General features: G+C 41.7%; 1 protein-coding gene across 4 annotated transcripts in view; it reads right to left on the reverse strand.

The window, feature by feature from the left end:
* PCDH7 (protocadherin 7) overlaps positions 1 to 23767 on the reverse strand; it is a 414130-nt gene that overhangs the window by 210194 nt on the left and 180169 nt on the right. Inside the window, exon 2 of one of the 4 annotated variants that reach the window (XM_079989645.1) lies at positions 11350 to 11458. The exons of 1 other annotated variant lie outside the window; for it this stretch is intronic. In XM_079989645.1, coding sequence (XP_079845771.1) covers positions 11350 to 11458 — 109 coding nt within the window. Of the gene's footprint in view, positions 1 to 11241; positions 11459 to 23767 lie in introns of all 4 variants that reach the window. 2 more of the 4 variants (XM_079989644.1, XM_079989643.1) reach the window with 2 other exon arrangements.

Consider the following 23767-nt stretch of genomic DNA (forward strand, 5'->3'; position numbering starts at 1 on the left):
TTTCTAGGTAGCAAAATGAGAATGTGACTTAATCAGGGGAAATGTAGCCAGGTATGCACTTCTATAGTAACAATGTTGTAATAATGGGGGGGGGGGAATTGCCACCCACGCTGTGAAAAACTAGCTTGGGTTTAATTATATTTTTAAAGACGCAAACATTGTGTTAGTAATTCATGAGCATATAAATGTAATTTCCCTTGGACTACAAAAGGGCCACAGCATCCTTCGCACAGTGCTTATATGTGCTGACGGGGGGGGGGGGAGCCACCCTCAAGAGTAAAACCAATTAACCTTCTCTAATGCAATCTACTATGATATGGCCAGAGCTTTTGGAGAGATAATTCCAGGAGAAAGAGCAATACAAGTTTTGTGTGCTTTACAGGTTTTCAGCAAATCTGCTTACAAAGATGCTGCTTAATATTTTTCCTCTGTGGATGGCAGTGGTCTTTTATAGCACTGCTTGCAGTTTGCAAATAAACAAAAACCAAATCAAAATACAGTAAAAACGAAGGAATCATTTGATTAAGAAAGCAAATCATTTGATTAAGAAGGCAAAAAGGGGGAGAATCTTTAGATACAAGCTTGTCTTATGCCTTGTTTACATGTAATTTTAGATATGATTCACTTTGATTTCACTTCCTGTGCTGATGCAATAATACAGATTGCTCAGTAAAAGGACAAGTGCCCCTGCAGGGCTCTTTGGGGTTGATTTGTTCCATAGATACAGCAGAAAGAAAGAAAGGAAAAGCAGGTTAAGACAAGCCAGTGGGGGGGGGGGACCGCAAACATGGGCACATTTTTAAAGAACCAGGCAACTATCAAAATAAGAAATTAACAATGAGGCTTGGTCCCACCCATGTTGAAGTGTTCAGTAATCTGCTTCTGTAATTATCCTTCTCAAATGAGCAAATAAATAGATAAATGGTGTAGAGCAGGGTTTATGTGTAGTTTCAGCACTTAACAAGAATACGTCCTTGCACTTCTTAGGCCAGGGGAGCCAAAGTAATGAAAGGAGGAAATCCCTTACCAGAATTTCTCTTCCATTGAAGTCTCCTGGCTTCACAACACTATGCTTCACCACCACTTACTGAAGGGAACAGGGAAGGGGAAATGTTGTGGATACTAGGATATATTGATAATATTGATATATTATCCTTCCTCACTCACGCTAGTGAGTCAGCAGCAGAGTACATTCCCCAGTATATAGCAGGAAGCTAGCTGGTAGATTCGTTTGAATCTCTTTACTTAAACTATCCAATCTGGCTTTGTCCAGATTGGGTTTTGCTCCTGATAAATCCCCTTTTATCCCTCCTAAAAAGAATAAAGACACAACAATCTTCTTTTAAAAGTAATATGAAGTATACTCACATCCAGTTCACAGCTGGATCCCCAAAGGCAGGCTTAAGCTTGTAGTTACAGAAGACAGTTTGAGTTCATCCCATATGGGAATGAGCCCCTTGTGCTGCTGGCTGAGAGCCAGCAGACAGCAAAATACACCATCAGTATCAGAAGAAGAAGAAGAGGAGGAGGAGGAGGAGGAGGAGGAGGAGGAGGAGGAGGAGGAGGAGGAGGAGGAGGAAGGCTGTGTGACCTTTTATGGGGTCTCCCAGGGTCATGCCCATCTACCTGACCAGGTGTGACAGACCAGGTGTGACAGGAAGCCCCCCAGGCTGGAGCAACACTCCCTTACATGTCTACTCCGGGCAAACAGGAAGTGTTGTACTAGATTGCTTATGTTACATCCCACAAATTCATGGCACCAGAGTTAATCCAACACTTCTGCCACTGCAAGCCACACCAAGCGCCTTGCCCCTTCTGGTAAATGAGAGTAAAGAACCGTATTGGGAAGCCAGAAGAACAATAACACAGCCCCCACCTGCATTGCCCTGCTTGCCACTGTGGATAGATACTGGTTCTCCTTCCCTGCTTTTAGACCTCTGGGTGCACACACTCCATTTCAAAACAGGCGTATCATTCCTTGTACCTTAATCATATTTAAAGCCTGCCTTTTGTCTTTTGCGGGTGTCATGCATCCTTTATTTTAATTTCCTTTTAAGCAAAATGTCCAACTGTTTGGTCAAGCACACCTCTAATTACCCGTTCGCCTGGAATGCCAGAATTAACTTTCAGAGTTAATTCAAGCTCATAGCTTCAATTTCCTTTGGCTTTTCCTCCTCCAAATTACTCATTCTTCTCTCTGAAACCAAGGGTTACCTAATCTCTTTTCAAAAGGGATTTATAGCCATAACTCCCTCTAAATTAGAACAGAGTCCTAACGGCTAAGCTTGTGAATCTTGGGGAAAAAATCTATGCTAAAACTTATTTAATTATCGAGCAGGATACTTTACTGCCCTCACAATAGTTCCCTCCCTTTTACTTCTTCCTTTCTATCAAGTTAACCCCAAAGATGCAGACAAAAAAAAAGCCTTTAGTTTTCCTGGAATTTCCAACATGCATGTAAAGACTTGAAACAGAACTCACACAGAACAGATGAACTTTTGCACCACCTCTGGCATGTTCCATTTAACAATTTATTGAGGACAAAAGCCACAAGCCTTGGACAGCTGCCCAGCTCATAAAGGTGAGGTCTGCCTAACATATACTCAATCAAGGGAACTGTGATAAAGAATGGATTGCAATTGCACAAATATTTAGGTATGGAGTGCCAACTCCCTGAAAGAATGTTTGAACTTTAAAATACTCTGTCGATATGTATTTCCCTCTGCAGCACATCCAAATATGTTTGATTTACACAAATAGCAATCAAAAGGTATTATGATTTAGGAGTTACAGCAACCTAAACAGTGTGCAGACCCACCCAGCAGTTTTGCTCCATTGTGCAGATCCAAGAAACACTCACATCAACAGAAGGGAGATCTCCCTGAAGGTTTGCAACTATTCCATTCCAGGGAAGGCAAGGAGCAGCCTAGTATGCATAAGTGTCCTAATATGCTTCTTGAAGCATACAAGAGGCTCTGAAATTAAGGCACAAGTGGAAATAAAAATTGTAACAATACAATACAAATTGTAACAAGCTGCAGAGGAGTAGCTTGCTGACTCTAGTCACTGCGGCACTAGTCACAAATTGGACACCTTTGAGATAATTTAAGTATATTTGAGTCTCACTTCTCGGTGACTGTGAAAGCAATTGGCTTCAGCAGTACTCTTATGGGGAGGCAACAAAGTTGTCTTGTCCAGACTTTGGGAGAGAAATGTCATTTGCTATCTGCATAGCGATACAATCTCCCTTTTGTTATCCAGTTCTTCTGTTTGTATTTCATTTTTTCTTCCTTCAACATAACCTCAATGGGCAATTAGGAAAGCCAGATTTTAAGGAGGACAAATCTATCCAATAGCTAAATTGAACATCCAGCTTCAAAGGCAGTATATTTCTGATTATCAACTACCTCCAATTATCAGCTCCCTTCGATTTTTGTCTTCATGCCTTGTTGTGAACTTCTGAAGTCATCTGTCTGGACGCTGAATGCTGGTTTTTTCATTTGATTCAGCCCAGCAATCCTTATGCTATTCTTTTGCAGATAAAATCTCAGCTAGTGGTGTCCCTAGATGGTTCAGAAATTAAATCCTACCAAACCAAGCATAGTCACAAAAACTAGCCCCCTCAGAATAACAAGACTATTTTTAAGAGATCATTTCTAAGACGGAAAGAAAACGGGCTAAAATTATACAGCACGTGTCACCATCAAGCATTTTCCAAAAATAAAACAAAATAACTTAGATGTGCAAATCTGGTGTTTGGTTAAGTTTGCATAACACCTAACAAAGTGGGGCCTCAGTCTTGACTAGTCGTAATTAGTACAACAATTATAAGAAGGCACATTTCCCATCTGTACTCTGAACTGCTGTGCTGGAATTTACACTCCAATGTAACTATAACATGATTCACAACAAGATCTACAAGTCCTGCTACAGGCAGCATTAGCAAGCTTGTAAAAGTAGTTGTTTGGCATGCCACAGCTAGTAGGATGCAGAGGCTTAAAAATGCAGATTTAAGATCTTCGGAATCTTAAAGGGGCAGAAACACCTCCAAAACAGTAGAAAAACTGTATCACTTCACACTGTATGCTCTCATGCTCATTCTGCACATAACCTCCTTGTCCCAGATACCCAAATTCCTATACCTCAAGGTGGAAGCTTAACACTAATAAAAAAGATATGTACATAAACACACAAGAGGACTTAAAACATATTAATAGCATTGGCTTTTTATTAAAGGCTGTGGTCTTCATACAGACCCTATTTTCCAGGGACAGTCCCAGATTTACAGAAGCTGTCCAAGTTTCTGATTTGACCCCAGAATGTGCCACTTTTCCATAGGACATCCCGATTGTCATTGGAGAAATGTTGGAGGGTATGGAGTTAAGCTACCCCGGAGCAAAGGAGAGAAGTAACTATAAAACCTTTAGAAGGCAGTTGAAGGGAAGTTTTTATGTTTAATGTTTTATTATGTTTTTTATATATGTTGGACCAGGCCAGAGTGGCTGGGGCAACCCAGTCAGATGGGCGAGGTGTCAATAATAAAATTGTTGTTGTTGTGTTACTGAACAGGACATCACAAGATTCATCAGAGAAATGTTAGAGGGTATGTTCGTGACTAATTTTAGACGGAGGTGCCACCCTACGACTCCTATTGTGTGATATAACTAATATTTACCCAATGGTGTTGGACAATTTAAAGGAACAGTAATCATAGTATCATGGGACAGATATCACTACACATCATTTAAACATCTTCTTCCTCATGCATATGGTAATGTTTAAAAGTGCCTATGTTTATGTTAAAAGTAATGGCTAATCTTAGGTACACTAATTGAACAAGACCAAACAAGCAAGGGATCTGTGCATTCAGAAGATGCACATTGTACAGGTGTCCTGGGACTTTACCACTGTCGAATAAAGGTCGAACTTCATTACTTGAAGACCCATGGAAAGCTAGCATGTCAAGGAGAAATATACTAAGCAAGCCTTCTTCCTAAAGTGTTTTTTTTTTTTTTGTGCAGGAAGGTTTTTCTGCACATGTGTGTGAAAGTAAGGAGTATTATCCCACATGTATTCTGTGCAGTCCCAACATGGCTGAGCCCCTTGATTCTGCTGAATATATAGCATGAGATTCCTATATACAAGGGCAGGGACACATCAGAGGATAGGAGAGATATGAAGAAGTTACTATTAAATCTTCAAAATTTGGGAATAACCAGGTCTGGTCAGACTGCTGCACATTCATGATGAGATGATACATTTTCCCCTGCTCCCTAGCTGTGATGTTTCTGAAGTTATACAGAAGCAATGGATACAATCTAGCATGCTGTTCTCATGCACAAGCACCTTTGAAAGAATGGGAGTTGAGCCTGAGCACAGTAGAGTTCTTGTGAAGTTCCCATGCACTTCAAATAGTGCCATAAACCTACAATTGGTTTCTTTGTTGGCTCGAGTCTCTAATGTAGCATGCATGCAAAAATTTGAGGGGGGGGGATTGCTTTTAAAAATCTGAATTTTTCTAGATGTTGTGCTTTTTGGTGTTCATGGCAACTTCCACTTCAATGGCCCAGGTTAACATCCAATTGTGTTTTCTTGCAAGTGTTTAGTGGGTCTGGGCATTGGAGTCCTCATCAAATGCATCTGGTGAGGACACTGTGAACCAGCTTTGTGATAATGACATCCCTATTTTAAGGAGCTCAAGGACCTCCCCTTACTGACATGGAAAAAGGACCTTGTTTTCAATCTTATGCACAGCTTGCACTGAAAATGCAGTGGGGGGGAATGGGACAGCTTTAGCTTATTGCATGGGAAATGATCTAAAATCTAGTTTAAATGCATCCATATCAATCATTAAGAAAAAGCCATGGAACAGCGGTTGAAGGAAAGCTGTGAATATCTGGAGTCATAACTATTAGGAGTGCAGACAGGGTTTCTTAAGAAAAGAAAAATAAAAAGAAAAGAAAGATAGATCCCATGGGGCAGAAGGTAAGGAAGCTGAATGAAACATTCAGTGCAGTCCCTGATTAAAAGCGAGTCATGCAAGATGCTACCCCAGAGCAGCTACAGATCACCTAGGTTCCAATTAAATGGGACAAATGAATGGCTGACAAGTTTCAGATCCCATGCTTTTGATGTCAGAATAATCCATTAAATACAAGAGATGAAACTATGCAGTACAGATCTACTCCAGAAGCTGGTGGGGCAGGGTTAAAAGCTGGAATTGAAGCGTGGGGGGAAATTGAGGAGGGGGGCCTTCCTCAAATGTCAAATGTAACATTTACAGACTAGCAAAAGTGCATTGCCTCTTGTTCTGTCATTACCTACAGGCGAGTGCCAACAAGAATTACTGGAGGCAGATGACATGCTGCTACTGAAAAGTCAAGTCTAGACAGTGACAGCAGAAGAACCGTTTGGTATGGCATAGTTTTCATCACAATGTCACCCACTTTCTGGAGGGCTCAAGTTAATCTTTCATACCTACAGGGAAGCTCCTCTTGCCCTCACTTCAGCTGTGCATCACTAGTGATCCCAATGAGGAGATGTGTCTCCATCTCCATTAAGGAAAGCATCCATCAAGATGAATGGGGCTTGGGTGTGCATTGTTATGTGGATACATATTGATTGCATGGGTGGAAAAGACTTGTTGAATTGTGAGATTTATTTTATTTTTATTTTTTTTAAACCCTCCTAATCCAAACACTTTATGCCATTTCACACATGGCATTTTCCTACATGAATATTGCTTCTGTTAAAAAAAATGAAACAAAACGGCCTCTGCAATGACGCAAATGAAATACATAAACATGTACCTCGAGCTGTTTACCAAAATGGAAAGCTGCTACATATTAATTTATTCATTGCCTAGCAATTTGAAACAAAGAGTCAAACCATAAGAAAGAGAAGATGTATTTGAGTACTGATGGCATATATATATATATATATATATATATATATATATATATATATATATAATGCTTTCATCCAGAAAGTGCTGAAGTGGAGGCTAAATTAGACATCAAGCTAATTTTGTTTGGAATATCTTCATGCTACCTTTCTATGGCCTGGACCACCGGTGTATAACAGAAGTTTCTTTAGCAGCTGAGGTTGATCACACAACTGATCAGCTCCTAGACTGCCTCTAACTACTAATGCACAGAGGTTGGCTCTCTTTCTCTCCAGTACATTTTCAATAGCTGGGATCGGTTCTCTGGGATTTTTGCATTCTAGCCGATTGCCAGGTTTGCAACTATGCTCAGACCAGCCCCATTTCCCCACTCCCGTTTACCATGTGTATTATAATCATCATTATCTTCAGTGAACTTAATTGCAATTATACTCTGCATATTATGTTCCTCGCTCAAAAACGGATCTAACCAATATAACCCAGATCTAAATCATTGTTGCTCTTTTCTTCATCTACAATCATTTTAATAGCAAAACAGCTTGCACATCCTGTTGCTGCCTTTCTGTGGACCAACAACAGCATTTATAACCCTACTGTCAGTTTGGGACAAATGTGCCATTTTCATGCTGGGAGAGCATAAAATTGTGGATACTGGTATACTCCCAGCCTTTAAAATACCCCTTCCTTCAGGTATAAAAGCCAGAGCATGATGTAGCATTTCTGCTGCACTACTATTATTTTCAATAATTATCATTATTTCTCTAACCACTGCTCTTTGTGTAAATAATAATAATAATAATAATAATAATAATAATAATAATAATGTCTTGAAGCAATAGTTCTCGCACTACCTCTTTGCTTGGTTTGGGTTTAACATTAAACTTTGCAACAATGACTTTGCAAACCAATTAATCTCATAGTCCAAAGCCTTACAAACTAGCCAGGTGCCGTCACAAGCTCTACTGCTTGTAACATCTAAGGAGAGCAGGAATCAACGCAGCTTCCGTGCATTTCGGAGCATTGAGATCATGTATATCTGTGTCTAGTTCACTAGTTCTACACACTGAGTGACCACTGTTGCAACCATTAAGGCTGCAATTCTGTGTGCACTTACCAGAAGTAACTCTCAAGGAGTTCAGCAGGACATATTTCCATCTGAGCATGCAATAAGTATAAGACACAGAAAGGAAGTGTCAAGCCAAGGCCTCCAGTGACCAGTCTTTGGTGCCTTAACTCCTGGGCCACCAGCATTCTAAGCATCAGCCAGATTCTATAGACAACGACACCTAATCTAGGCACTGGCAGAGGAAGAGGTGTGCGGGGGGAGCGCACTGCCCCCGGCAGCACAATCCCGGCGGGGTGCCATCGCAGCTGCCCCCCGCCTGCACTGGGCGCCATGCCCCTACGGAGCATGAATCTCCGCCACTGCTTCTAGGCTGAGTGCTGATAACCACAGCTTGAAGATGCTGATCTCCCAAACCAATGGAGAGGCACCAGGCCTTATGCAGACCTTTGTTTTATGCCAGTCAATAAAACTGAGCAACTGATCACATCACATGACACTAGACCCATATCTGGCTTCCAGCTGCTCTGTGACTACATCTTCTGCTCTGGCCATCAGTTCCTGCCTGCCTGATCCAGTATCTGAATTCCATCTCATTCAGAATCACATCACTGGTCTCTGGCCCTTGTGACCACTGCATTACTTGTCTCATGTCAGACCAAAGAAATTTTGTCCATGGTATGATTGTTTTCCACCTAGTCATTTTGACACTCTGGCACCCAATTTGCAAAATTTAACAATTCCAAAATGCAGACGCGCTTTCCCTTTCACAAGATTGAATATGCTGCCTTTGGCTGTACTTGAGGGTCAATTTCAAAAAAAACTCCACTGGAAAAAGTGGCTTGTGTGCTTCTGGTTTGCACTCTTTATAAAGATTTGAGGAGTGAGGTCATTACCCTTCTATTATTGTCCATGCCAGGTCACTCAACCATTGCTACTATGTCATTTCTTTTAGCAGAACAAGATGATCAAGCAACAGCAAAAACTGCAAGGGTTTTAGCGGGGGCAATTAGAATAAAATCTATTATTTGATTATTGATGTAAACCCCCAAAATGTATTTTCTGTAGTTAAGCTTTTACCTCTATCTTCAGTACATTTTATTTTATTTTATTGCCATGGCTAGTGGCTAGTGGCTGATGCAAATAAAGATTCTTCTGATTCTGATTATATGGTGACCTGTCAGAAGCAAGGTCAAGACCAGACTACAGCCAGATGCACTAAACTCTTACTTAAAAAAAGAAGAGAAAAGCTATGAGAGATAAAAAGAAAGAAGAAGAGGATCTTGGGGAAGCGGCACAGCTCAGTGGAAACATATTTCTTTAAATGCAGACAATCCCAGGTTCAGTTCCTGGCATCTTCAGATATGGCTGGAAATGTTCCCTCACTAAAATTCTGGCAAGCCACTGTGAGTCAACGTTGACCTCAATGGGCTGTATGTTCCAATTGTGTTACTTGGTATAAACCAATTTTTTCGCTCCTGATTTCCTCCATATTTGTGCCGTGAAAAGGTAACTGCAACAAATGTTCTTGAAATACAACATGTATCAATTTAATTTTCAGTTTAATGGGAGGCCTTCAAACATGGCTGTTTCTCTTTAGCACCACAACAAAATCATCTTTGTTCCGTCCTTGAAAAAATGGTACCTCGGTGCTCGACTCTTTGTAAAACAAATGGCGCAATCAGAATCTGCAAAGTTATGTGGTGTCCCTAATGCTTATACTTATATATATTATTATTATACTTTTTTCAGAAGTATAATGAAAAAAACCTCCCCCCGAATCACAGAAAATGTTCTGCTTTTGTTGTCTTGATATTTCTTTTTTAAGGGAAACAAAATCATGAGAACAATTAATTATTTGCTGATATAAAATCTCCAAAGGAAAGTAAAACAAATACTTTGACGGAATCAGTGACTCTATATATGGTTCCAAACAAGTCCGATACACCATTCCACTCATGCTCTTACATCTATACAAATGTCATCTAGACATGCATTGTTTCACATGGTACCATTAGCTTGTACTCTGGTATTCAATAACCTACTCTGTGGGTAGAACTATGAAATCAATATAATTGACTTCAAAAGATTTCAGATCTAGGCAAATAAAAGCATGGGGCAATGGATTGTTAAGACCTATTCAAGACACACTGAAAAAAAATAACTGGGAACTGTTGCTATTATATTGCTATTTTCTTCATACTACACACCAATAATGAAACATTCTGGGGGGAAATACTGAAGTCATTTAGTAGTGTGGAAACTAAATACATTGCTGCAAACACATTGAATTTTTTTTTTTACCCTTGGTAACAATAAACCCACACAACGTTTTCTTCTTTTAATAATCTGTCCCTCTGTTGGAATTTGGGATTACAAAATACCATTATGGGAAAAAATGGAAATCAAAAATTCTGATACAAAAGGGAGCCTAAGCAAGTTGCTCTCATTGCTATCTCCAGCCACCAGCTATTAACCAGTGAGTAACCACAGAAATGGAGCCGAAGATTCAATATTGTCTGCCATGGAAGAGTTGATGTTTTTGGTACTTTGCCTTCCATAGCAGACAACAATATATGGCCACACACACAAACACACACACTCCTTTGTATCACAGACTTTCTTACAATTCCCACCTCCCGATGCTGCAACCTCTGCCCCTTGCTATGAGCAGAATATAGGAAGTAAGCAACATACACTCTATTTTGAAAACCCTGTGCATGCAAGCAGGGAAGAGACAACAATCTAAAAGGAAAGTTGAATTTCTATTTTCTACTAGCTAATGCTGAACATATACAGTTCCTGGATGATAATAATAAAAGGCGCACAACTAAAAAGAAATTATGTCTACATATTATTTTTAAAAAATAAGAATTTAAATAGGTTTCATCGGCTATGTGCTGATATTTTTAGATGTATTTATTTAACTGTGTCATTAATACTGTTTAAATATGCTTTATATTTGCATGTTTCTCTCCCCTCCCCCATCTTAATCAACCTGGTCAGGTCAATATTAGGAGCATGATCCAATCAAAACTTAAGCACATTCACGTCCCAGTTATTTCCATTAAAGGTTCAGTGCCGATGTTTACATATCATCCCATTGAAATGGGCCTTAAAAGTGCCTAAAATTTGGCTGGATCCAGCCCTAAATTTAAGCTTCATCACCTTTGCATTATGAGGATGATGATTCTGGCCTCTTGACAAATCTACTTCATGTTGGACTCGCTAGTGTAAATCGAGTATGTGTGTGGGGTGTTGTGTATGCCCCTACCATTTTCCATATGCTCTGCCTCACCAACACTGCCATCCGGCGTAGTCCTTTCGTAGTTGTCCTCTGGGAGTGGAAGGGCACCCAGCCGCGGCCCTGAAGAACTCTTACTGCTTGGTGTTTCTGACTCCTCCAGACCGCTGTCATAGCAACTCTGCAATGACCCTTGATGTGGGTCCTGAGGCTGACTCACAACTGAAAACGTCACTCTACGAAATGGCTGCAAAAGAAAAGATTCTGAATGTCACTTGAAAGGTAGGGTCTCCGAGAAAGCCATTCTTAACCAAGCAAAACAAAAAACATCAGGCAAAACACAGTAGACTCCCCCATACCTAAATGCTGGTTCAACAACTACACTTCATAACTGGTGCCATGATAACTATGAAGCTTCAATGGACTTCTGGTAGTCTGAGTGCTTTGAATGTCCCTGGGGCATGTACCCTACCTGCAGACATTTTAGAGCAGGCATAGGCAACCTTCGGCCCTGCAGATGTTTTGGCCTACAGATGTTTTTTCTTGGTTAAGAATGGCTTTCTCGGGGATCCTACCTTTAGGCATAGGCAACCTTCAGCCCTCCAGATGTTTTGGCTTACAACTCCCATGTTTCCTAGCTAACAGGACCAGTGGTCAGGGATGATGGGAATTGTAGTCCAAAACATCTGGAGGGCCGAAGGATGCCTATGCCTAAAGGTAGGGTCTCTGAGAAAGCCATTCTTAACCAAGCAAAAAAAATAAAAATAAAAAAATCAGGCAAAACACAGTAGACTCCCCCATACCTAAATGCTGGTTCAAAAACTACACTTCGTAACTGGTGTCATGATAACTATGAAGCTTCAGTGCACTTCTGGTAGGCTGAGTGCTTTGAATGCCCCTGGGGCATGTAAAGGTGGCTGTACCCTACCTTGCAGACATTTTAGAAGTTACTGAATACACCAGCTGTTCTCAGAGTGTGCATTGGATGTGCCAAGGGTAATTGGTGGGAACTTGGGTTTCTTGTACACTTGAGTGTTAAGCGGCCGAAAGTTAGTGGCTGAGTGTGCAAACTTTGTGTAAAAAGCGCTACGTTAAAAGTGATGAGAGGGAGGGAATGAAAGTTCAGTGTGTGGGGTTAGATCTGTGAGGACCCGTCCCCCCCCCCAGGCATGTCATCACTTGATACTGGAGTCAAGTAATGAACATGCATGCAATGAAACCAGCCACAGGGACAACTGCCAGTAGATGTGCAACTCCTCAGACAATACCCATCATTACTCATGGTCAACATATTACAACTTTCCCTAACCCTGCTCCTCTTTGTTGGCTGACAGTAACTGAGATGGAGGAACTCACAAAGTCATTGAGGATTTCTAAACATTATGAGGAAGAAACAAAATAAAAAAAAAAAAATCCTTCCAGTAGCACCTTAGAGACCAACTAAGTTTGTTATTGGTATGAGCTTTAGTGTGCATGCACACTTCTTCAGATACCTGGTGATGTTGATAACCATGGGGATATCATTTTTAGCTGCATCCCCATGAGGGCTGCAATGGCTGCCAGGAAAGGAGAGTGGGTGAATTCCTAGACATGTATTTTCACCTGTGGGGCTCACACCCAAACCTTTGCTGCATTAGGACTCCTCTGTTAGGGACCAAAACGAATGTTGTGAGCCAAAAGTGAGTTTCTTACGACCTTAGGTGAAGTACACAGCTGAGTGCTGCCTGGTAATCAGCATTTTTGGCACCTGGGTTATACTTGGGGAGAATCATGAACTTATGGTGGGTCACGGTGCATGCCGTGACAGGAGCCATTTTGGAATCCCTCCTCTGTTCTGAAAACAAATGCCTTGGAATGCAAGATGTGTGTGTTCAATCCTACCACAATTTAAAATTGCACATCTGTCTCTACCTGAAAGGGCAAGCTACAGAGGAAGGTCTCTGTAAAGCTGCAGGTTGTCCTATATTAAATCAACTCAGGTGCAGAGTTCTTCTGAATGACTTTGGCCACAGACGAGTGTAGCATGAAACTTTCATGCTGTCTGGCATAAAGCTCTTCTGAGGAAAGACCAAAACGATGTAAGATTTTATAGAGTCCATAAATGTTACAGTATAGTGTGGCTACCAGTAACACTAACACACACACACACACGCACACACGTTTTAAAGATCAGTGGCTGTGGTTTTGAGAACTAGACCATGTAAGCGATATATAACAGAAGGGGGGAGAGAAAAGAAAACAGTTCAGTCACTCCGCTCCTTTGCCATAAAATTTAATGCTGAGAGATTGGATGTTTTGCCAGCTGACTTAATAAAGGCTTCAAACTACGGCCGCCACAATCGACACCACACGCTTCCACTCGGATTGAGCATCCATTGGTTCTTATAATTACAGACTTGTGTTATTTCAAAATTCAAATAGCTGACGCTGTTAAAAGTGTATTCAGTGAACTCTGACACCCAAGGGCATTCCTGGAAATGGGAAGGGTAGGGATGGTGCGAGAATCCTGGCAATGAATCCTGTCAGCATTTCGTGGATGCTGAAGATAAACTGAGGGAAAGAACCCAGTGATCGTTTTCTTCCTCTTCCACAGTGATATTATTTTGCACAAGGTTTATTCATATTTTTCAGGAGCAGTGCGTGTTGCCGTGCCTGAAACCCTTGACTTCCTCACACACATTTCACTGCTCATATGAGAAGTTAACTGCCATGAATGAAATTGGTGGCTGAAATTTATGTTATGAAGTGGTTCAGGCCAAGGGTCCATGTGGCCTTGCATTCTGTTATCAGCAAGAGCCAACTAGATGCTTCTAAAGCAGAGGTGAGAAATCCCTGGAGCTCCAGATGTCATTGGACACCAACTCCCAACACAGCCAGCCAGCAAAAATACACAACATCCTAACAGACAGAAACAACAAACCCTCCATGAAGCCATCACCTACAATTCTGTGATTCTATGTCCTACTTCTCTCTTGTTGTTTGTCCCTAGCATCATCAATTTCTGTAAGTTGCTCAGAGACTTTTTCAGTTTGTGTTAACCAGCTAACAAGTTAAATAAATAAATAATCACAGTATGCTGCTTATGAATATGCAGATTCCATTGAGTTGACCCCCCCCCCGCCCCCATGAATGTGCCTCATTCTATTCAGAGACTTTCCGGATGGCATTTTATCCATGACTAAAATTGGGGACACACCACACTGTACCCTGAAAAAGTATCAATTTTTTTTGTTATGGGTGTGTTTTTTTATCATCTTCCAGAATAATGAAGAGGTCTTCAGAAAGCAAAATCAATAGTGCCTTCTGAAGTCTCATACTTCCTTCAGTCCTGTCAGCCTGACCAATAATAATGCTTCAGGGATTTCCCTCCACACTCATTGGCTCTAGCACAGGCTGCATCAGAAAATCCCAGCAGGCCATTCTTTCTTTCCTTCTCTATTTTGAATGTTTGTTGTAAGCCATTTGGGGCACAGCTCATTGTGGGAAAGCAGCATATAAGTAAAACCAAGCAGTAAAGGTAAAGGGACCCCTGACCATTAGGTCCAGTCATGGCCAACTCTGGGGTTGCGGCACTCATCTCGCTTTATTGGCCGAGGGAGCCAGCGTACAGCTTCCAGGTCAAGTGGCCAGCATGACTAAGCCGCTTCTGGTGAACCAGAGCAGCGCACGGAAACGCTGTTTACCTTCCCGCCGGAGTGGTACCTATTTATCTACTTGCACTTTGACGTGCTTTCGAACTGCTAGGTTGGAAGGAGCTGGGACCGAGCAACGGGAGCTCACCCTGTCGCGGGGATTTGAACTGCCAACCATCTTATCGGCAAGTCCTAGGCTCTGTGGTTTAACCCACAACACAAGCAAGCAACAAACCCTTCCTCTGAATGTCAAGACAGTACATCAGCAAAAAGATGGTCAGTGTTAGGGTTTCAGGGGCATGTTGCTTTGAGATGAAGGCAGCAACATAATAACTAACATTTTTTCAGTACAGTGGTACCTCTGGTTACGAACTTAATTCGTTCCAGAGGTCTGTTCTTAACCTGAAACCGTTCTTAACCTGAGGTACCACTTTAGCTAATGGAGCCTCCCGCTGCTGCCAGCGCATGATTTCTGTTCTCATCCTGAGATAAAGTTCTTAACCCAAGGTACTACTTCCGGGTTAGCGGAGTCTGTAACCCGAGGTGTTTGTAACCCGAGATGTTTGTAACCCAAGGTACCACTGTACATGTGCCAGCCTCCTCTCATAGCACAATAGTAAACTCCAGTTCCTAATGTGGAAAAATCAGTGTTTTACATATAACACAATCCTATTCCATGTCTACTCAGGTGTAAGCCCCACTGAGTTTAGTGGGACTTGCACCTATTATTCTTCCATACTTATTTTATGTCTCTGTTTCTCTGGCATTGTTTCCTTATTCTGGCTTATTTTTAAACAATTGTTCACACACACACACACACACACACAGAGCATAGTGGTATTTTGGATGTATATTTCAGTTTGATGAGCAGATATATTGTAAGGTAAGGTAAAGGTAAAGGTACCCCTGCCCGTACGGGCCAGTCTTGACAGACTCTGGGATTGTGCGCCCATCTCACTTAAGAGGCCAGGGGCCAGCGCTGTCCGGAGACACTTCCAGGTCACGTGGCCAGCGTGACATCGCTGCTCTGGCCAGAGCCAGAGCCAGAGCCAGAGCCGCACATGGGAACGCCGTTTACCTTCCCGCTGGTAAGCGGTCCCTATTTATCTACTTGCACCCGGAGGTGCTTTCGAACTGCTAGGTTGGCAGGCGCTGGGACCGAGCAGCGGGAGCGCACCCCGCCGCAGGGATTCGAACCACCGACCTTTCGATCGGCAAGCCCTAGGCGCTGAGGCTTTAACCCACAGCGCCACCTGTGTCCTAGATATATTGTATATTCACATAAATCTCACTGGGGTGAAAAAAACACAGCATTATTAAGGATGCGCAGCAGTTGCCATCCAGGCCCGTGAAAGGAAGCACACAAAGAAAGGTCTTTGCACATCCATATTGAGCATGGTCTCATTCATAAAACATGTCTACCCACATTAGAGGTAGAACTTACTGCCAGCAGCCTTTCAACATGAGGTTTGACTGTACCACTTTGCAAAGGAATTTTATGACATGTATGAATCTTTTTTTCAGGGATTCTCTGACTTGCCTAGTATAGTCCCAAGTCATCTAGGGCTTTATACACACGTAGATTGCATAGCACTCTATGCAGCCAAAGAACAGCCAAGTTTTTTAATATGCCGGGTGGCACTGTGGGTTAAACCACAGAGCCTAGGCCTTGCCGATAAGATGGTTGGCAGTTCAAATCCCCGCAACGGGGTGAGCTCCTGTTGCTCATTCCCTGCTCCTGCCAACCTAGCAGTTTGGAAGCACGTCAAAGTGCAAGTAGATAAATAGGTACCGCTCCGACGGGAAGGTAAATGGCGTTTCCGTGCACTGCTCTGGTTCGCCAGAAGTGGCTTAGTCATGCTGGCCACATGACCCGGAAGCTGTACGCCGGCTCCCTCGGCCAATAAAGCAAGATGAGCGCCGCAACCCCAGAGTCGGTCACGACTGGACCTAATGGTCCGGGGTCCCTTTACCTTTACCTTTCCCACTGGAAATGCACTTGTATGTCTAAGATTGTTTGGACCATGCTCCTTCCAATGTGTGATGCAAAAAGGCAACGGGAATCTTGCCCCCTGCTTTTCAGAGGGCGAAATGTTGATTTGCTTCTGAGCTTTGAATGAATCAATATCAACATGCCTCCCATTTCTAATTAAATCAGTTTGAATATGGTGGAAGGTCTCAGTGCTGCTCCAGCCCCATGGAGAAATAAATGAGGTGTTGCTCCTGCTGCTCAGACAGAAAATTCTCACATCCCACTGGAGGTATAACACTTCCAAAGAAGGAGAAAGACCATGAATTGCTTTTTATGCTTGGCTAATTCATGGAAAAGAAAACTCCTAGCATAGTTACGCAATTCACATTTTTTTTTTTTAAAAAAGTTCGGAACAAGTAAATTCCATGAAGCTTTGTTAGTCTCTTTACATTGTCAGGACTCACAGGCTATTTCTACTGCTCCAACACGGCTGCTGCTACATTTATCTCTTCATTTTATTTCCATGTAAGCCGACCTGCTGACTGACTTGATTACAGTGGAGAGAAGATATTTTTGTTTTGGAAAATATATATATATGCAGGCATATTATTCCCCCAGGTCATCTCAAGTTGCTAATAACAATCCTAAACATGGCCCAGAGATAATATGAACCAGAGAGCAACTCAGTTTCAAGGGGAAAGGGAGAAGGGACGGGGGAAGTCAACTGGATTACTGTTCTTTTCGTGGACATGACACTTTGCAGAAGAAGATGGGGGGAGGCAAGAGAGTCACTAGTCCTGATTACTTTCTATCTACGGTTTGGTGGGAGGGTTGAAGTAAGACAACAACCAAGGGAAGCAAGGGATGCATGCAACCAGGGTAAAATCCAGAGCATACATTTAAAGCACACTTTCACACCACTTCAAGAGTCAACAAACTGTTGACTCCTGGCCTTACAGATGTACAATTCCAAGCCCTCTTAGCTAACTACAGTTCCTAAGATGCTCTGTGGCTATTAAAGTGATATAAGAGCACTTTAAACGTATGACATGACATTTTCTTCAACTGGGAAAGGAGTAGCACAGGTTAAGTCAAAGCCTTCACATAAGAGATGGAACTTGAGGTAAGGTTTGAAGAGAGAGGTTCATACATGGGGTATTCTGGTAAAGTGGGCAGCAAAAGATAAAGGGTAGACCCAGTAGGACCCACACAGAAGAAAGACAATGGGACCCCCCCCAAAAAAAAAAAAATGCAGCAGGGCTGGCTGCTGTCCACATTTTGATAATACACATTGCCAGAGGTTCCCCTGTAAAACGAAGAAGATCAGAATCAAATATTTCCTAACTGCATCTCTTCATAGGCCCACTAAAGATATTGGGAGACATTTGTGGAACTGAGGGTAGCAGAGCCAGAAGACCAAACAAAATGTGGCCAGGGATGCAGGAGCTAAGAGAAGATAGGTGGGCTGAAAAAGAAGCAATTATTTCAGGAAGAATGAAGCGATAACAAAGTGACAGAATGTCAAAAGGGATAATGCAATGTTACAAGTTTGTGGGTGCCAGGCCTATCCCCAGGCCTATCAATCATTAAATAAGCCAAGCTAACCAAAGTGTGGAAGTCAATTAAGTGTTGCTCAGAGTATTAATGAATAACAGAATTTCTGAGTACTCAGAAATTAATGAACATGACACCAGTTTTTAACTGTTTTTATCAATAATGTTAATGTTTTAGTTGATTTTTTGTAAACTTTGTAGAGGTTTTCTAACAATCAAGTGATATTTATTTTATTTTATTTAACACAATTTATATAATTAATTGTATAATTATCTATTAATTGCAAAGCATCTGCACGGAGTAAAGCAAATCAAAGTAACCTCCAAAATGTTATTACATTTATATATCTGAAGAATGCTCATTATTTTGCATTACGAGTCACACAAGAGAGGGGAAAAAATATTTCCCACAGATCCATTGCAGAAGACTACACAGGGCACGTTGAATGAATGTGCTGTAATGTATTCTCTAACAAACAAATAGAAATGCTAATAATTTGAACAGTTGGAAGGTGAGATTTCCTCTTATTGTAAAAGCTGTAGCTGCCCTGATCGAAATAAGATAGTTGGAGGAAAACAAAGGCTTGCCCCAACGTTGTTGCTGAGTTTTTAAGTCACAGCTGGGCACATCAGAGTGTGTGACACCATTAAGTGGAACTTTCAACAACACAAATAAAACATAACCTGATATTAAGCACATGCTCTGGGGAGATACAAAGATATTAGATAGGCGTCTTGGCTTGACAGAAGAGTGATCAAGAACGGTAGTATATGACACAATGTGACCCACGGCACTGAACAGCCACCATCAATCCAGAATGTGAGAATGACTTGAAAAATCTGCAGTCTCAGTCACTGATTGCTGCAGTTCCCTTCCACCAGTACAAACAAGAGAGTATACCAGATAAGGAAGTAGCAAGGGGAAATTAATTTTCCAAGTCTCTAAAATGAAGACAAAGAATGAAAGCTAAGTGTATAGCGCAGAAGCTGATGACTTGGCCAATGAAATGGAAATTATTTCCAAAAAAAAAAATTCTACCAGGAGATGGGTGTGTGTGCCAGATACCTATAGGGTAATTTAAATAGTTCTGATTTGGGGGGACTTATTCATTCATTTGGTCGGTTGGTTGGTTAGTTAGTTAGCATACCGGCCTTCATCCACAGATCTCAGGGTGGTTAACAGCACAGAAACACATCTGATTCCAGGGATGCTGATCCCATTCATGTAAAGTTCAGGCTAAGCTGTACGGAGGGTAGGACTCAAACCAATGGCTTCAAGTTACAACACAGGAGATTCCAACTAAACATACAGGAAAAACTTCCTGACAATAAGAGCTGTTCAATAGTGGAACAGTCCCTCAGGGGGTTGTGGACTCTCCTTCCTTGGAGGTTTTTAAGCAGATGTTGGATGGCCACCTGTAGTGGATGCTTCAGCTGAGATTTCTGCATTACAGGGGGTTGGTGTACCTTCCAAGTCTACAATTCTATGATTCTATCACCAACACAGCTGGGGAACATGATTGTGGGGTACGTTTTCTGAGCAGGTTTCGTGATTTGGAAGCGGAGTTACCCCTGGAGAAGAGGCACTTGACCTTTCTAAAGACATTTCCGTTTTACTCATATATAATGTTAGCAGGAATTGAGCTAGTTGCTTATGCAGAAGATTCCACACAACTACTGTGCACATATGGATACCAGACACTCATTAGACAGACCAGTAATGTGGCCCTTCTTTCAACATCCTCTTCTCCCCTTTCCCTCCCCAGTGGGTGGTAAGTGAGTAGGAAAAGTGTCACCCAATTGCTCCACTCCATGCAGTTTCAATACTCATACTCATACTGCAGTGGTATGCAAGCCTGGTACAGAAAAACACCTTCATAGCAGTATAAATGGGGCTTTTGGGACCTGGAGTGTAGTGTTTTACATCTTGCAACATTTGTGAGTTGGAGTAAGGGAAGTGTTATGAATACCCAACAGCAGTATTTTTTTTTCTCTAAAAAAAAAAAAAAAGTTTAGGGGTATTCTCATTTTCCTACTCATATTGAAATACTGCCCCTCAATGAGGCCTAACTTAGATTCACAAAATGTTTAGGGGTGTGAGTACCCCTGTGCTCGCCCCCCCTCCCAGAAAAAAGCACTGCCCGACACTGCTAAGAAAAGCTGGGAGTAGATAGATACATCTTCTCAAGCATCTGGTCTTGGAGGCAGGGAGCATGCACACAGACAAATGTGGATGACAGAAGGCTTAGTCACTTGTTCTATTTTAAAATAATAATAATAATACCAAATGGTATCATAATTGGTTGTAACAACAGGATTACTGCAGACTAAAACTACTTACAGTGGTACCTCAGGTTACATACGCTTCAGCTTACAGACTCCGCTAACTCAGAAATAGTACCTCAGGTTAAGAACTTTGCTTCAGGATAAGAACAGAAATCGTGTTCCGGCGGCACAGTGGCAGCAGGAGGCCCCATTAGCTAAAGTGGTGCTTCAAGTTAAGAACAGTTTCAGGTTAAGAACGGACCTCCAGAACGAATCAAGTACTTAACTCGAGGTACCACTGTACTGTAAACTTGATGTACATTGACAAAGCAAGATACATTACTGACATTGCTAGATATATTCTCCAGCACTTCCATGGTTTCCCTCTTGCTGCTAGAACAGCTGAGCAAGGCAGGGTGGACACAGTGAGTGACCTACCAAGCTGAATAAAGCCTAAATCACCTGGCGTTGCTTCCTTCCTGGAAGCAACACCACAGAGGCCATGGCGCATGGATGGTGTGCTCTCTTCAGCTGGGTAGGTCATAAATTGGGCAGGGCTGATGTAATTACTCCTGGTCAGCAGTGGCACACAGATGCACAGTAGTTAGTATTAAGCTCAAGGAGTGCGCCAGGAGGATTAAGAAGGAATGAGCTGGGACTTGAGAATGAGGAAAGAAGATGGAAAGAAAGAGCTCCTTCTCACATCTCCTCCTCCCCCCTTTGCCCTTTTGAACGAGGTTTGTTGAATTTAAATTTTGCTTTGCTTGTAGACTCCTTAAAAATGTCTGTATTATATTGGAGAGGGGCATTTTTGTAGCAGTGTTTCAAAAATGTGCAGTTGGATCCTCTGGAAGCCTGTAGAAATTGCCCTGTTTCCAGTGGGCTTTGTGGGGTCATAACAGAACTTTGTTTGTCCCCCCCCCCCCATGCTGGCCATTTTGTTCACATTGGTAAACTTTACTGTATTTTAAATATTTAATTTTACCACAATGGATTTTATTCTTATAAGCCACCCAGCGGACCTAGTGAGCAGAAAACGTGGGATGTAATTAATCATCCCTTTGCCTATATAAATTTACACAGCATTAACATTAGCTAATAATTGCCATCTTAAGATGCCAATTGATCCCAGTGTCAGCTCTCCAGATGGTCTGCAGGTAATAGGGGATGGGGAGCATTTATGCATCCAATATAAATCACCACTTTCATTTGGAGAGCGAGGGAGGTGGAGTGTTGAGATGCCAATACATTTCTTCCATTTGTTCATTTACGGGACTGTTAAAAAAAAATGGAGTTCTGCTAGCAGAAAACACCAGAGGGCTATGATGAACCAAAACCAGGATCTCTTCCCAGCCAGGCTGACCTACTTTGAAGAACAGCCAAGTGCCCTAGCAAACCTCAATCCAGCTCTCCTTCACAGCATAGTTGGCAAGAGAGAGCTATCAGAGAGAACAAAGGAGCCCAGATGTTATTTAAAGCCAGGTCTTTAATTCTTCTGAATATTTGGGTCAAGTCATGCATTTTACTGTCCAAACAGGTGAAACTTATCTATTCTCTCTTCTAATAAAAGGCATACCAAGCCAGGTAGGAACGTTTGGCGACAACATGGGGAGAGCAGTAACACTGACCTGCAATGATTGATATCGTTTCTTCTCTGAATTTAGCAGCTCCCAAAGTATATCTGCCCACCCCCTCCACTAAAAGCATATTGGGGTTCCCTCTTCTCCCTTGCTGGTCTAAGGATATTATTTGACCCAAAATTAACACACATAATGTTCAACTCACTAAAGCTGTTCCTCAGAATTTAAATGAGTAGGACGTTAATACCAGCAAAAGCCTTTCCCAGTGAATGATGTGCATGTTAATTGCTATTTTGCAGCTTTTATTACAGCCCTAGAGTGATTGCAGATTGGGAAAATTTGAACTCTGCATTGCACATCTTTTCGAAGGAGCAGAGCTCCTCAGTCTAATGTGTTATAAATTTCTCATGCCTCATGGAGTAAGGTCACGATTAAAGAAACAGACCTCAATGTTAATATATTTGCTATCTGAACTACCGCAGATAACAACTTCTGCAGTTCTGGTTATGGTCAAATGTAATTGCTAGTAAATCCTGTTGTTGGAACTGAAATATGTATGTCAATGTAAAAGTTTAAATCATAAGATAATAGAAGCATTCATTATTGGAAACAAAAAAACATGGACGACTCAGTGAGGTGCTTATAATCATTGTCTGGAGACAGGCATTTTAAATTTATTTTTAGTTTATTTTTTTGGAGAGAAAATTAAAGGTATGGTGATAAACTATGTTTACCCATAGTTTGCATTTCTTTGATCCAACTAAAGTTTCTCTAATAAGGCACTTCACCACTACAAAAAACTGTTTGACCAAATAATGAGAGAATGAAAAATATGTGTAGACACTGTAGATGATAGTGACTTCACCTTTCTAGAAGAACTAATCTGTGTCTTCATCCGCAATGTTCTGAGAGTGGGCTGAAGGCACCTGATGTAGCTAAACCCATGAAACTAAGCAATTCTGACCCTCTTTGCTGCTGAAATGGAAAATCAGCAGAGAATGTGATGAGAGCAGCTCTGAATTATTTTGCAGCAACAAACCTGCTGAAGCAATAAGGCAAGTGAATGCCAACATTTAATACACAATGCACCAAACTCTCCAATACCACCCCTTGTTCTGGCTGGAGAACAAGAGAATGTGAAGTAAGGGGATGGATTGCTACTCAGACCAGGGGAATTCTAGCCAGTAGCAATCACCCTGTTGTCCCTGATCCATTCCAACCTTCCTCACATTCTCTCCAGATGAATTAGGGCTTTTATGCAATCATGTCTGGCACCTAACAGTGCTATGCACCCAAAATTTCCTAGTGATAATTCTGGGTGACTAACATTTATCGCAACAGTAAACGTAAATCCAGGAAGTGTGTTAAAATAGCTCAGAGAAGTGATCCACAGTAGGAAAACTAAAAGCAGGTGCCCTGAAATGCCAATTAAAATACCTGCCATATTCAACTTTCTGAGACACCTACACCATTTTGAACATCAGTATAAAGTGCATCTCAAAACTCTGGGCCATAACAATGAAAAGCCTGTTAAATAAATTGATTGTTATATTG

The sequence above is a fragment of the Podarcis cretensis genome (assembly GCF_951804945.1).
Source record: "Podarcis cretensis genome assembly, chromosome: 9".
Lineage (NCBI taxonomy): Eukaryota > Metazoa > Chordata > Lepidosauria > Squamata > Lacertidae > Podarcis > Podarcis cretensis.